Raw genomic sequence first — 17,133 nt, forward strand, 5'->3', positions numbered from 1 at the left:
TAATTCCTTAACGATTATAGGTTTATTACATTCTCCTTTATTAAAACTTCTTGATGCGTATGCTATAGGTAGGTCTATTCCGTTATAATCTTGACTTAAAATTGCTGAACAACTCTCGTTGGATGCGTCTGTTGTTAGGATGAATTGTTTATTGAAATCTGGATATTTTAGGATCGGTGGCTTCATCAGAGATGATTTAAGCTTATTGAATGCTTTTTCACATTCTTCTTACCAAAAAAATTCTACTCCTTTTCTTGATAATCTGTTGAGTGGTCTGCATATTTCAGCAAAATTTTGAATAAAACGTCTATAATAGTTACAAAATGCTACGAATCTTTTTGTTTCTTCCGCTGTCTTAGGTGTCGGATATTGTTCAATCGTTGCATATTTCGCTTTGTCCGGTGATACTCCTTCCTGAGAAAGATCATGTCCTAAATATGTTACTTTTCTTCTAAAAAAATTGACATTTTCCTGGGTTAAGTTTCAAATTGAATTTTCGACATGTCTCGAATGTCTTTTTCAGGTTGTCTAGGTGATGTTTTTCGGATATTCCTATTACTACTATATCGTCCATGTAAAAAAATGCTTTGTCTGGTGTTAATCCCGAAAATGCTATTGACATGATCCTTGAAAAGCTATTTGGGCTTACATTTAATCCAAAAGGTAATCTGGTAAATTGAAATGCTCCATTTTCTGTGCTAAACGATGTGTATTTTCTCGATGATTTTTCTTATGGTATCTGGTGAAAACCTGACATTAAGTCTATAACTGAAAACCATTTTGCTCTTCCTAGTTGATCTAGTATCGAGTCTATCCTTGGTAAAGGAAATTTGTCTGTGACTATTTTCTTGTTCAGTTGTCTAAAATCTATGCATAATCTCCATGCTTTATTTCCATCTATCGCCTTTTTCGGTACCAGTACTACTGGGCTGTTGTATTCTGATGTAGACGGTTCTATTATTCCTTGGTCTCTCAGTTTTTGCACTTGCCGGTTTAATTCCTCTGTTTGTGCATGAGGTGTCCTATAGTTTTTAATGTATACCGGAGTTTGGTCTTTAACTCTCAGTTTCTGCTCGTAGAAGTTGTTACATGCTAGCATGTCATGCCTTAGGGCGAATATATCTAAATAATCTTCACATAAAGATACTAACTTATCGCGTATGTATTCTGGAATGTGTAACTTCAATGATTCCCGTAATTCCTTTTTCCTATCCTTGCTGTCGTTGATCAGTCTATATATGTTGAATAATTTAATGTCTAATGTTTTGATTTCGTTTGTCTCTACTTTTACTGTTTCGTAGGTTGTGTTCAAAATTTTGATGTACGGATTATTACTTGAAATAATTGCTCTCGCTATGAATATTCCTGGTTGTATTTCTTGTTGTTCCACTATCCTGTCGTTCTTCAGCGTTTGAAAAATTTTTACGATTCTGTAAATTTCACATCTAGGCGGTATTATTATCGTGTCATTATCTATATTATCCAAAATGTTTGTACTAATGTAACAATCGTTGTCCTCTTTAATGTGCATTTTAAGGTTAGCATAGTCTAGTATGCATTGAAAATTTGAAATAAAGTCTCTCCCAATGATTCCGTCGGTTGGAATAGGAAAGCTAGGTTCCACTAATTGAAAGATATGCTCAAATCGAGATCCTCTTACTTCTAGCGTTGTTTCAACTTCTCCCATTGTTTGTAATTCTCCTTTAGTTACTCCTTTTATTTTCGCTTTTGTGTTTGGTTTCACATGTTCCTTCATAAAATCTTGTGAACATTTCAGTATTGAAATATCAGCTCCTGTGTCTATGATAAAGGTATTTGTGTTTTCTAGGATTCCTGTTTTCATTTGTACAAAATTCGTTAGGTTTAAGTCGAAGTTGTAAATATTATATTCCACTTCTGACTGTGTACTTTCCTTGTTTCGTTCATTCAAAACCCCAACTGCTGGTTTTCTGGTTCCTCTTGGCTGTCTTCTAACTCAAGTAGCCTTACGTTTCTGTTTCGTCCTCCTCTCTGGTTTCCTCTGTACGTTTGGTTGTTGAATTGTCTATATCCTCTGTTGGAATAATTCCGTTGGTTTCCTGTTTCTTCTCCTTCGTTTCGTTGTCCGAAGTTATTTCTTCTTCCTCTGTCGTATTTGTTGTGGTATTCTCTTCGGTATTGCTGTTGTCCTCTCCTATTTTCATAATTCGTCCTATAATTGAATACTCTTCCCTGTGTGTTCTCCTCTGTCGTATCAATCGATAAAAATTTAGATACTACTTCCTGCGGTGTTGTGAAATTACCTGCCTCCAGTATTAACTTAGTTCTATCCGTAATAACATTTCGTTTCATTGTTGCTACGACTGTTTCCGTTGTGTATTTTTTCGCTAGCTCCAATGGCACTCCTTCCGCTATGTATGCTACCTTCAACTGTTCCGCTAATTCCTCTACTTCGGATGCGTACACTGCTGCATCTTTGTTTCCTTGCCTTTTCTTTGCTAACTTGTCTATTATTGTTTTCGGATTGTCGCCTCTTAATTCTTTCTTCAATGCCGCTACTATAAGTGGGATCGTATCCTCTGTAGTTATCAGGTTTCTAGCCTTATTAGTCAATCTTGTTTTTATTAATGTTATCGCTGTTTCTTCATGTCCTTCTGCTATTTTTCCAAGTAACTCTAATGCGTCTAAAAATGGTTGTAATTTCCCTGCGCTTCCATCAAACTCGTTGGGCAATACCTTGCTTGCAATATTCAAAAATTCGTTGATTGTCAGAGCCATGTTTAATATTTTTATCTCTTGTTTTATGTCGCTTTTTCCCTCTTTTATTTCCTCGTCAATTTTTTTCTCTATTTCCTCGTCACTTTTTTCCTCTTCTACTTCTTCGTCGCTTTGTTCTTCCTCTATTTCCTTGTCGATTGGTTGGTGTATTGAACTTGGAACTACTGTCCTTAAGTTTACAGCTTGAAATGAGCGTATAACTTTGTCTCTTATTTTTCCGAAATATTTGTTGCACGCTTCTCTTTGTTTGTCCGATAGCGCTTCCCAATTTTTCTTCGTTAAATGTGTGAATTTGTTATACAATTTAATTAACTGTGTCGTTACTTCTTCTTGTATATCCTTAGATTTAGGTACTTCCTTCTTCAAGACCCTTCTACTTTGTCTTGTTACTTCTTGCGTAATCTCCTCAACTATTGAGATGAAATCTTCCCAAGTAACTTTGTTGCTACTCATTTATTCATAATTTTCTTATTCCTGTACCCGTAACGAACGCATAAATTTGACAGTCTTACGAGGTATAGTAAATATATATGAAAAATATTATGTCAAAAATAGTAAAAAATATAGTAAATTGCCATAAAAAAAATCGGTATATCACTCAATATAAATCACCATTAAAAAGGGGTCTACTGCTTAGCCAATACAAATGTAATAAAAATCAGTAGTCAAATAATAAATGGATAAAAATCAGCAAAGATAAAATATGTTGGTAAATATATAAAAAAATCATATTAAAATCAGTATCAAATAAAATGTATCATTACGTCCTATAAATAACTAATATCAGGGTTAAAAAAAAATTCTGTATATTTTGATAAATATTGGTATCATACGGAAATTAAAATAGAATAATTAAGTAAAAATAGGTAAAACTTAAAAGGTAATGTGCGTCTTAAATTATAATTACGTTAATATTACTTTATACTTTATGCTTTATATTATACGAATCAGGAAATACCATAAAAATAGCTAATATGGACTTACCACTTTAAACGTCTTTGTTCGTATCACCCAAAAGTTCTCGCTGCACGTTCCATAGCATTGTCCCACGATGTTCCATATGGTAGTTCCGTCTCCATTCCATTCCATTCAGCTCCGCGTCAGCCTGATGTCTCCATTATTTCCATGTAGGTACCACACTGTACCACACATATCTAGGGTGGTCGAGGTGCCGGAACATTGACGTTTTTCTCCATTTCTATACTCGTCTACCAGTCCTGTGACGTCTTTCCAGTCTTTCTTCCCTGGTCTTGGATCGCCATATGGTGGCTCCCGCCTTCTGAGCCACCCTGGATACTTAGGGGTGGTTACCCCGACTATGAGGGTTGATGTAGTAAATATAGTTCGTTGTTAAGACATTTATTTACACGTTAAATATATCACAGAAAGTAGCTGGTGGTATATTATGTACTTGAAATCGATGTTACCCCGTCGAATCTCAACTGCTAATTCATTTATCTGTTCTCGTAAAAATATAATTAAAGTCGGTTATTGTTTATTTACTGTTTTGGTAAGCCGAGGTGACCGTGATTCAAAGTGCTGACTGTTAATAAACACCCACTGAATATTATTGCAACTCGACCTTGTATCAAATACTAGCATGCATCGATGCAAAAACTAGGTTAATCGTATTTATTAAAACAACCATTACCACGGGCATTTAATTATTAAAAGGTTTATTTTTAATATGATGTTTACTGAGATGCTGTGTATCCCAATTCATACTGATGACGACTAATGAGTCAGAAACACGTGTCTGCAGTTGCATTCCATCTTTTTATATTGTTAATTTTGTATTCACATTCACATATATTTATCAAGAATACCGTCTAAAAATTTCAGATTGATCGGAGTAAAATTGCCAGAGATACAGCGCGCTGTATTAATTATAGGATATTCAATTCGCTGTGAGCCGATGAGTAGAGGGGATTTGACAGCTTTCGCCACCGCTGTTAGTGGCAGTTTTGTGCAGTGAATTTGAACAATTTTATCAAAAAGTACACGTTTCAAACCGCGAGAGAGCGCTACCGACGAAACTCAAAGCCAATAAAAAGAGAGGTAACCTTTAAATTTCACATAAACTTCTTCTTTTTCTTAGTCATCCAGTCGCACGAATTTATATATTAAATATTAAAATTATAATGAATAAAAAACATAATTACTTTTACTATTAATTCTGTGTATTCGTTCAGTAATCAGGTTACAATAATATTTCAGTTCATAATTTGTGTTTTTCTAGAAAAATATCTATTTTCTCGTTTTGTATATTTTTTCACATACACCAATTTTATCAGAAGGGTACAAGTTTCAAACCGCCACCAGCGCTACCGTCGGAACTTGTATTGAATATCCCTACCTTTGACTCGCTTTGCCGCGGCTTCGGGCCAGGACCTCGATTGTTGACCCTTCGCTTCGTTATCGGACGTATTCGCTTCGTATCTGTTTAGTGTACAGATAACGAATGATCGATAACGAAGCGAAGTGTCAAAAATCGAGGTCAAGGACCTCGTTATCGATCATTCGCTATCTATACACTAAACAGATACGAAGCGAATACGTTCGATAACGAAGCAAAGGGTCAAAAATCGATGTCCAGGGCCTTGATTTTTGACCCTTCGCTTCGTTATCGAACGTATTCGCTTCGAATCTGTTTATATTACGTAGCGAATACGTTCGATAACGAAGCGAAGGGTCAAAAATCGAGGCCAAAATCGCTTGAGTGTAGTGAGAAACGTTAAACAACTGTTTGCTTTCTCTTTTGTAGATTACTCTACGATTCAAAAACATATTCCAATGTTTTATCAAACTTCCATCACTTTACGATTTGGTAGACAAATAAGAAGATGAAGATGCAGCTGTCAAAATTTTAAACGCATTTTTCTCAAAACTGCTTTTTCAAATGCGGTGGACATTGTAATTGAAAAACTACTCGACCGATGCACCTGAAATTTTTTGATTTTCTTTAGACATTTCGTGAGGTAATGCTGTCGATATATATTTGGTTTTATCCCTATTTTTTGTTTAGAAATAATAAATATGTTGATTTTCACCCTTTTGTTAAAAAGAATTTCGTTTTTTGACTTCCGAGTGATACCAAGAACTCAAAAATCGTTAAAAATAAAAAACTCGACAGCTTACCTTGAGAAACTCATAAGCTAGTAAAATCTTTTTGAATTTTTGTTTTACATAATCCAGTGTGATCCAGTGACGAGGTCTGATGTCCACCGCAAATTTTATTTTTTTGGAGGTGTCTGTAAAAATTTGCCACTGTTAGCTTATTTTTCAATATTTTGCTTGAAAATTTGTTTGGATATTCTGTAAATTGTACTTAATATGTTTATTAAATTTAAAAATAGAATAAGTGTACCATAGTTTCAAAATAAAAATCACAAAAATGTGCTTGAAATGATGATTTCAAACCATACCCTCTAGGTCTGGATCCCGCGTATGAAAAAAAAGTTGATCAATAGCAAGCTGAAAATTTGTTAATAGTTTAAGGGTGTCTAGTCGGACAAACTTTGATATATGGGAACACTGGAACAGGAGAAGTTTTAATTGTGGAACAGGTTAAAAATTTGGAACGGTCAGACCACGAAAACGTCATATGTATTTTGTCCGACAAAACTTCTAATTGATTTGTTATCCTTTCATTAAACTCTCATGCAAAAATCAGACTGCTATTTATCACCTGTAATAATTCCTGTAATTTGACATATTCTACGTGTTCCACTCATTATAATTCCCATTTGGTGATAAATAGCAGCCTGATTTTTGCATGAGAGTTTAATGAAAGGGTAATCAATTGGAAGTTCTGTCGGACAAAATACATGTGATGTTTTCGTGGTCTGACCGTTCCAAATTTTTAACCTGTTCCACAATTAAAACTTCCCCTGTTCCAGTGTTCCTATATATCAAAGTTTGTCCGACTAGACACCCTTTAAGCTATTAACAAATTTTCAGCTTGCTATTAATCAACTTTTTTTCATACGCGGAATCCAGACCTATTCCCCTTAAGTCTTAGCTTATAAAGGCTAGACAGACTAATCTTAGAGACTTCTAAGATTATAAATAGTTGTTTTATTGTATCACTGGAACAAGATGTTAGGTATTGTTCTTCCAAATAAAACTTTAGCTAAAGCTAAGAAATTATCGGTTCTTATCAGTAGATTTTAACCTCCAAGATCATTATCTTTAAACTTTCTTTAAATTCGAATGTATAAAGACGTTTGTCAAAAAATAGTTAGCTATTAAGTATTTTCCAACTAAGTACTCATGGTTCATAATAGTAGAAATTCACTGAACTGTAATAGAAGAAGAAAACTTTTCCATATCAAAGAGACACAAGTAATTATAAAAATAAAAAACAAGTAATAAACAATACAAAAACATAGTTTAGATTATGTCATTATTTGTCAAATTTTTTAGCAGTACATGAAAACCTTATTTTTTTAAAATGCCCAAGAAGAAGTGTTGTAATCGTAAGAAGAAAAAAGTATTTAAACCAGTAAAAACATTTCGATATTTACCAGGTTCAGTGTCTAATGAAGTAAATTATGACGATTTACATACTTACAATTGTCATCGTTATCGAGTGAGTAAAATAATAATTTTCAAACTATATACTCAATTAAAGAATAGTATTATGTTAAGAGTCCCATTGACGTTGAGATCGGTACCTATCGATACATGTATCGCGACAATTTGCGATACATGTACATTGTACATATCTTGAGATTTGTATCTGTATCTGTACTGTATCGACACGTTGAGATTGTCTCATGCTCATGCAGTATAAGTTGCAATAAAATTTTCTTCAATTTACATGTAGATATGGAGTTGTCGCCACTACCGTGCTTATTGCAATAGCAGTTACGTTTAGTACATTGAACCACGATTTTTGCTCGCTAAATTTTAAAGAGCCGCTTGGATTGGCATGAAATTTGGCATACGCATAGGTAACATGTCAAAGAAGAAAAGTGATATTGTGCCAATGTGTGCTTTTGCCCTGGGGGTGAGTTTCACACTTTCTCGAAGGTGAAAAATATACGTTCAAAATAAGTCCGGAAATTGATAAACTGACTAACTCTAAGCAACTTTTGATCTATAGATTTTATCACTAAGTCAATAGTTTTAGAGTTTTTGTGAGTAAATATGTTCATTTTTCAACAAAAAAAAATACGTTTTTAGGCGGTTTTTTGCAAAAGACTCAAAAAGTAAGTAATTTATCTAAAAAAACATTTTTAACAAAAATATAGCTTCTAAAAAAGTGAAAAAATTGTATATGTATGAACTCTCTAGACCCAGTGGAAACAAAGTTGTACCTAGCTAATGAAAAATAGGTTCATATCCGTCAAATTTCAAAGCATAAATATTTCAATGTGAAATAACCAAAAAGTGATGCAGTTTTTGGGGAAAACTCTCAACAATTTTTTTGTTTCTAGCATCAAACATAAACGTAAACAAGTTACGCTCAATTGGTCCCTTTTTTTGGGCCAAAGGAAAAATCCCCCCCCCCCCCCCATTAGCATCTTAAACCAAATTCATCTTTACCGCTTCACAAGTATGTAACTATACTTGAGTATTACTTATGTATTATTTATATGATCTGTAAGTTTTGTCGGTTCAAGGGGCTTATTAAAAAAATCCCGTCGGATTTGTATATCTTCCGATGTTGTGTGCTCTATTTCAATTGTTGCTGTTTGGTGCCAATATAGTTCTGAGATAATTCGCAGGTCGTGGTCAATTTCAGTTGTTCCTAGAGAATTTCGATCATCTTTTGATAGTTAAGGCAGTTACAATGCTTTTCGATATCAATAAAACATGCATAAACATCTACATTCATGTTTCTGCATCGTTGTCTTGACACATAGGTAAAAAGAGCTTCACGTGTTCCTCAATCCGTTTCGAAATCCGAACTGAGTATCACTCATCTGGGCCTCGATTTTTGACCCTTCGCTTCGTTATCGATCATTCGCTATCTGTACACTAAACAGATACGAAGCGAATACGTTCGATAACGAAGCGAAGGGTCAAAAATCGAGGCCCTCTGGTCACATGTAATAACGAATTACGTGAGATTAAACTACATTTAATACAAAACTGTTATTGAACATTATTAAGATTATAATAGATATTATAAGATATAAAAACTAATACATTCGTTACAGCAAAATTATTTATGAATATGGATTTGAAAATCTTAGCTTATCTACTAGTCCAGGGTAATAAGCTAGAAATAGACCATTTTCGGGACACTCAAAGATTCAGCTAGCTGACTACGTTTTTAGTTTTTATTGACCTATAGGAAGAAAACTTACCTGTTTCCTGCCTAGAGTTCGCGTCCGTTTTTTAATTATTAACAATTTAGTGCAAAAATCGCGATTTTTTCGATTTTTTGCACCCCATTCAAAAGCTAAACAGTTGACATAAAACTACAAAATTTAATTTTTTAGAACATTGAAAAACCTTCAAAATGCCGATTTTTGAAAGTTAAAAAGTAAATTTGTTGCTACGCAAACTGCAAAATAAGTGAAAATCGTTATTTTTTAATAAGTTTTACTAAAACTACTTTAGAATTTTAGTTTTCATCCAAAGTTGTGTATTGGGGTATTTAACAAACCCCTTAAAATTTGAGACCGATCCATTAATTAGTTTAAAAGTTATTCTATTTGTTTATCCCAGAGACCTTTATTTTGCAATAACATAAGACAGAAAATAATGAAGATAAGGCAATTCTGCGTATGCTAAATGAAAGTAGAACAGTGATACTATCAAAATGTACTAAAAAAAGATACAAAAATTATCTCATATAGTCAAAAATACTAATGCCAAATTTTTGAAATTTTGTAGTTTATAATCATTTAGAACAACTTTAAAAATATTATCCGTAGAAAAATCATTTTACATATTCGAAAAGTTGATATTTTACAGGAATTTTTAAAAATGTTGTTCAGTTGGTGACTAGTCGTGGTAAGTGAAGGAGGAGCTGGGAGCCGACAAATGCACGAGTTCAAAAACTAAAAAAGGCAACTTAAAATTACTATCATTTTCTATATCTCGGGATCTGCTGAATATATTTTGATCTTTCTTTTTTTAATTTGTATGTAATTTTTCTGTACATTACAAATATGTAATTCGTCTATTTGCAATTTGACATTTATTAATTAATAAAAAGTTTAATTTGTTTAAACAATTTTTGAAATTTTTTTTCCCAAAAATCCATGTTTTTAATCAGACTATCATTATTAATCATACAGAAAGTTCAGGTATACTTTAATAAATAAATTATCTTCAATAAATAATTATCTAATAAAAATATTTTATTTATTAAAGTGAACTTTAACTTTTTGTTTGATCATTAATGATACTATAATTAAAAAAATAGATTTTTGTAAAAAATATTTTTTCAAGTATTGTTTAAACAAATTAGACTGATTAATAATTAATAAATTTATAAACAAATTGCATATTTGTAATGTACGTAGACATTACATACAAATTAAAAAAAGAAAGATGAAAATCTATTGAGTTGATCCGAAGATACAGAAAATTGGGGTCTAGGACGTTTCATCGCCGCCGCTTCGATGCCGCCAGTTCGATGCCGATGCCGGCCGATTCATCGCCAGTCAATTAATCGCTATCTGATATATTTCCGAATTTTCGACAGTTACAATTATTAGTTATTTTTAGTATTAATTAGGAATTCTAGGAAATACGAGATATGACGGCGATTAAATGGACTGGCGATGAACCGGCGGCATCGAAACGGCCGGCTATGAACTGGCGGCCCAGTATAAAGAGGGATAGTAAAACCTCTTCCATGTCGGCACTTTGATCTCAAGAAGTAATACCGGCAGGACGCAATTGGCAATTCACCAGTGGTGGATGCGGGTTTTCCCTGTTAAAACCGGTACGTTTCTATGCGACTAGCAATGCGAGAGTGGGGCAAAAGCGACTGGGAACATTGCGCGGTCGCCATGCGCGACTAAAAATTTTACTTCCAATTTTTCGGAGAGTGGTTCTACTGTCCCTCTTTATACTGTGCCGGCGGCATCGAAACGTCCCATTCCGAGAAAATTGTATTAGTTTGAAATTGCTTTTTCGGTATTTTAACTAATTAGGTGGATTCGTAGGTTCCCCCTAGTAACCGTTTGAACTACAATTTTGAAAAATCGTAGAGGGTGCTGTGAAGATACAATGTTTATGCAAATTTTTGAACAAAAAATACAAGTCCTATTATTTAAAATGGCATCAATGAAATTCCTTAATTATTATAAACATATTAGCTGTGAATTTAAAAAAAAAAAGATATTGCTAACTTTGTCCCTAATGAACCCAGGCTAAATTTTTTTAATTGAAAATCCGTGTTAAAGTACTAGCTTTTCGAATATATAAAAAGATTGTTCCTACGGACGATATTTATAAAGTTATTTTTAATGTTTGTAAACTACAAAATTTCAAAAATTTGGCATTAGGATTTTTGATTATATTGATTAATTTTTTATCTTTTTTTAATACATTTTGATACTATCACTCTTCTACTTTCATTTGGCATACTCAGAATTGCCCTATCTTCATTATTTTCTGTCCTATGTTATTGCAAATAAAGGTCTCTGGAATAAACAAATAGAATAACTCTTAAACTAATTAATGGATCGGTCTCAAATTTTAAAGATTTGTTAAGTGCCCCAATACCCAACTTTGGGTGAAACACTAAAGTTCTAAGATAGTTTTGGTAAAAGTTATTAACAAATAACGATTTTCCCTTATTTTGCAGTTTGCGTAGCAACAAATTAACTTTTTAACTTTCAAAAATCGGCATTTTAAAAGGTTTTTTAATGTTCTAAAAAATTAAATTTTGTAATTTTATGTCAACTATTTAGCTTTTAAATGGGGTGCAAAAAATCGAAAAATCGCGATTTTTGCACTAAATTGTTAATAATTAAAAAACGGACGCGAACTCTAGGCAGGAAACAGGTAAGTTTTCTTCCTATATGTCTACAATAACTAAAAAAGTAGTCAGCTACCTGGATCTTTGAGTGTCACGAGAAAATCCTTATTACCCTGGACTATATAAGCTAAATGAAACACTATCACCATCATTTTCAAAGAAGCTTTCATCAGAATCTTTGATTCGCATTCAACTAACTACTCATCATTTCGAGGTAGGTATTTAGGTAAATTTCGATTTATTGGTAGCTCAAAATATGTACACTCAACGTAGCTTTAAGAATGACTAAAATGTATTGTCTGAGGTAAATATTATCATCGACTACGTATACAAAAGAGTTCAACTTTATGTAATCATGAATATATAGGTAATATTGCATTTTTACAGGTTCTAACGTGTCATGAAGTTGTTGATACAAAACCATTTAGTATAAATCCTTTTCGTATGTTGCCGAGACGTAAAATGGTAGAAGATCTGTTTCAGTCTGAGTCAATAGATAAGAAGAATAAACATCTGCTTTATAAAATTAACTTTATTAATCGAAATGGCGTAAGTAGATCTGCTTCACTACCTATTCGTACCCTAATCAGTGGAAAATCCTTATAGTTATTACACTATTTCCCTATTTTTGTCTAAATGTAAAACTGTAAAATTATGTAATTTATTTAAATCACACAATTTTCAATGATTTTTCTTTAACTATCTCCATCTTTGTCTATCCTCTGCAACTCAAAGTTTAGTGAAACTCCGACCTCTTTTGTAATGTCTTCCACATATCTTGTTCGTGATCTTCCTCGGTCTCTTGCTTCTTTGATATATGTTAAACATAATGGGACTTATCATGCAATCCTGCCTTACACCCTTGCCAACCCTCAACGTCTCCGACAGTTCTAAACCGGGAGATATTTACAGAAGTTCAACCACGATTTTCTGAGTCCTGCCCTTTGCAATAGTGGAAGGTTAGAGAAGGTACTTACAATCTGTGAAAAAATCCACGGGTTTCCTGTGACATTTTCCTGTGAAAATTAGATTTTAAATGAAAAAAAAAATGGGGAGTTTAGATGAATTTTTGAGTCCTGCCATAGCCATAGAATGACAGGATACTACCGATTTTATGAAGAAAACTTTTTGGGCAGGGTTGCAAAAGGACTAAGGGAGTATAATACAGATATACTAACATGTAATGAAAATAATGAATTTTTCATAATTGTCTGAGTCCTGCCAACTCAATAAATTAAACATATTTATTTCAAAATGATCAAAAAAAGAATGTTGGCATGACGTCTCCTAATGTTTAACTGCACTTGTCGCTTGGAAAATTGTGTGAAAAATTTTTACACTGGTTCCGTGATTTTCTGAGTCATAAAATAAATTTTATTATAAAATAAATAATTTAAATAGACATTATTCAAAATGGCAGGAAGTTTAGTTACACCTTTTTTACTATACAAAGTGAAAAAGTCATGCCATTTTGCACATATCTCATGAATGTTAATATAAATCTATTTACAAAGAGGCGGGATGGTTGTATAGTTATTTCGTATATAAAAATAAATTTTAACTCTGTAAAATTATTTCAGGGTGTTATACAGACATATTCATATCACCACAATTTTCTTATACATGCCATGTCGAGTATGCTTAAAAAAAACACTAATCTAAAACCGTTTACAACGTGGCAGGATAACCGTAAAGATATTTAATATATAAAAATTAATTTTTATATCGTTAAAACAATCGTACGGTATTAAATATTATTTTCCCGAGTAACGTCTCGGATTTTTTACACACCTTTCAAATCTAATACCAAACTGTAACATCTTTATTTTAAGTGATTAAATCATATTTTTATCTAAGTAACCGCAATGAAAGTAATTAAGAAGAAAATCAATAATGTTTACACTGTATTGGTTTTAGTAGGGAATGCACTTACCTATTATATTATACAGGGTGTCCAGAAACTCTCCTAACAAACGAAGACCGGAGATCCCTCAGATAATTTTAAGACAATTTAACTCGATTCACCTAGTTTGAAAATGAAGCTAGAGTTCTCGATTCACCTAAGGAAGCTAGAGTTCTTTAAAGAGGGCGCCTTGTAATTAGTATTTTTTTAAACTGCTCCAGAACGCTTTTATTTAGAAAAACGAAAACTGGTACACCTATTTATCTTCCAGAGATAAATCGATTTCATAAATTGTCAATTTTTAGTACCGATCATAGGCGTCCGTTTTGGGTAGGGAAACGGATATTTTATCGCATAACTTTTCTGTCTTTAACTTTTAATTATTTTTGACACTGGATTACTAAATTCTGGGGTATTATTTTTACTAAAAGGTACTTTTGCTTTAAGTCGGTAGGATACGTCGTGTTCTAGAAAAATCAATTTGAAAGATTTTGCGTTTTTTGAATTTGAAAAAAAAATTTAAAAAAAAACTATTTAGAAAAAAAAAAATTGGTACGTTTATTTCTCTTTCAGAGATAAATCGATTTTATCAATTGTAAATTTTTAGTACCGGTCATAGGCGTCCGCCTTAGGTAGATCCACGGATATTTTATCTCATAACTTATTGGTCTTTATTTTTAAGCATTTTTACGGTAGACTATTAAGTGATGAGGTATTCTAGTATTAAAAGTTACTCTTGCCTTAAGTCGGTAAATACACTGTGTTTTTTTAAATTTTTGTTTCAATTTTTTTTTTAAATTCAAAAAACGAAAAATGTTAAAATCGATTTTTCTAGAAAACGGTACATCCTATCGGCTTATCTAGTGTCAAAAATGCTTAAAAGTTATGCGATAAAATACCCGTTGCCCTACCCAAAGCGGACTCCTATCATCACCGGTACTAAAAATTCGCAATTGATGGAATCGATTTATCTCTGGAAGATAAAAAGGCGGACCAGTTTTTGTATTTTGGAATGGAAGCCTTCTGGAGATATAAAAACATCTAATTACAAGGTTCCATCTTCAAAGATCCCTAGCTCCCTTAGGAAGCATTATCGGATTAGGTGAATTGTGTTAAATTGTCTTAAAATTATGTGAGGAATCTTACAATTGTATACAGGGTGTTCCGTTTAAAAAAACATAAGTTTTTGTCACCCTGTCAATACGGGTAGCCCTGTATATTAGAAAATATTTTTAAATTATGGTCCTATCTGTACCCCACGTTTAACCTAAATAACTTTGTCACACTAATTCCCCGCCCTGTATACGAAATAACTATAAAACCATCCTGCCTCTTTGTAAATAGACTTATATTATCGTGGAATTTTTCACGAATTTTCTTACACATCTAGGACTCCTGCCGTCTTACTAGAACCCTTTAACCTTCCTGCCGAGTACCGAAAAAGTATTGATTGCATTTGAGTATTATAACTTTTTAAAGGCAGGACTTTCACGGAATCAGGGTGAAAATTTTCCTCACAATTTTCCAAGAGGCAAGTATACTTAAACAGTAGGAGACGTCATGCCAACATTTTTTTGATCATTTTGAAATAAATATGTTTAATTTATTTAGTTGGCAGGACCCAGAAAATCATGAAAATTTCATTATTTTCCTTACATGTTTGTATACATACGAGTATATACTCTGTTACCCCGTTTGCAACCCTCCTGCCCAAAAAATTTTCTTTATAAAATCGATAGTATCCTGTCATTCTACGGATATGGCAGGACTCAGACTATTTTTATTTTTTGGGAAAATCTAATTTTTACAGGAAAATGTCACAGAAAATTTGTGGATGTTTCCACAAATTGTAAGTACCTCGTCTGCCCTTCCAGTATTGCAAAAGGCAGGACTCAGAAAATCGTGGCTGAACTTCTGTATAATATCTCCCGGTCTATTCTCCATGTACACTCAATTTTGTTGAGTTTTCTACTTAGAGGTTTTCTCCATTTCCTTCAGGTAGGTATTTCCACATTTTGTCCCATCTATCACAGTGGAATGCTTTACTGTAACCAAAAAACACACATGTATGTGCCTACATTTAATTCCCTTGATTTTTCGATGATCTGTCTTAGATTTAGAATATGCCCTCTCATATGCCTGGCATAAGTCCTTCCTATTCTTCTGGTATTTCAGGAAGCAAATACAATTTGAGTATTTGGCGGTAATTGTCGCATCTTTCTTTGGATCCTTTTTTGTGGATTGGTGCATGAACTGAATTGGTCCACTCATCCGGCCACTTTCATGTTTGCCCTATGTTTTGGTAGATCCTATAGATTATGTATGATTTTTCGCTGTATGACACTTCGCCTGTTGCCAGGATAATTTCTTCTGTAACCTGATCTATACCTGGGAGAATTTACCCTCTTTTAGTTTTTTGAGTACTGCTTCTACCTCTGGTCTTTTAATTATTGGCTCCAATTCAATATTGAAGCCTAAAATACGCCGATATGCCTTACAAGAAGCCAAACTGATTTTCGGACACGTCTTTATTTAAGTATTCGTCTATTAATTTTACCTTCCCATATTTTGAACGCTATGTAGTGGACTATGTAGTCTTAAGGCTGTATGACACTACATTTTCTTGTATCATTTCTAATATCGTTTCTGATATGTCAAAAAGTGTATAGTGTCATACACAGATACAAGAAACGATATCAGAAACGATACAAGAATTTGAGTCAGACACAGATTCTTGTACAAGAACTGCGCCAATTTCTGCGCAAAGAGCAAAAACGTAAAACCTGCTGGTAAAACATCTAAAATGTCATAATTACTTACTCATAATGGCGGCTGAAATGAAAATGAGATAATGTATTGATGAATTTATTTGTGTTTTTGTAGGTATTATTTATAAATCTTTTATTGATTCTTAATATACCGTTTGGTATTGACCATGATACTATAAATAAAGTTATTTATAGTATCAAGTAAGTGTTATTTATAGTATCATGGTATATGGACTACTGTTCTACTATAATAACCATATATTTAGCTCCTAGTAAAGTTCAAACCATAAATTTAGGTTTCATGGTGCATAATTTTTAAATAGACGAAAATATAATAGTTCCTAATTTGGATCAAACTGAAGATAATTCTAATGCAAATATTTTAGCACAAATATCAAAACAAAATAAAAACACAAATAATCAACCTCAAACAGTCAACGTAAAATTCTGCTTAACATTAAAATGTTTATAAATTTTATAAAATCTTTAAAATCAGCTGTAGCTGTAGATGCAGTACTACCATAACGTGACACAGGGTGACAAACAAAATTTCGACCAATCACGTGCCGAATTTCATACAATTTTCGATACAAGAACTTGCATAGTGTCATACAGGGCACAAATGTACGTACAAGAAATGATACAAGAAAATGTATACAAGAAACGATATCAGAAAACATATTAGAAATGATACAAGAAAATGCATAGTGTCATACAGCCTTTATGGCTCTATAATTTGTATATTGTTGAACATC

General features: G+C 32.9%; 1 protein-coding gene across 2 annotated transcripts in view; it reads left to right on the forward strand.

Moving 5' to 3' along the window:
- Positions 1-7,131: 7,131 nt before the first annotated feature.
- LOC126879634 (uncharacterized) overlaps positions 7,132-17,133 on the forward strand; it is a 162,134-nt gene continuing 152,132 nt past the window's right edge. For both annotated transcript variants that reach the window (XM_050642819.1, XM_050642820.1), the window contains exons 1-2: positions 7,132-7,348; positions 12,095-12,256. In XM_050642819.1, coding sequence (XP_050498776.1) covers positions 7,211-7,348; positions 12,095-12,256 — 300 coding nt within the window. In that variant the 5' untranslated portion in view covers positions 7,132-7,210. The remainder of the gene's footprint in view (positions 7,349-12,094; positions 12,257-17,133) is intronic.

The sequence above is a fragment of the Diabrotica virgifera genome, chromosome 2 (genome assembly GCF_917563875.1).
Source record: "Diabrotica virgifera virgifera chromosome 2, PGI_DIABVI_V3a".
Taxonomy (NCBI): Eukaryota; Metazoa; Arthropoda; class Insecta; order Coleoptera; family Chrysomelidae; genus Diabrotica; species Diabrotica virgifera.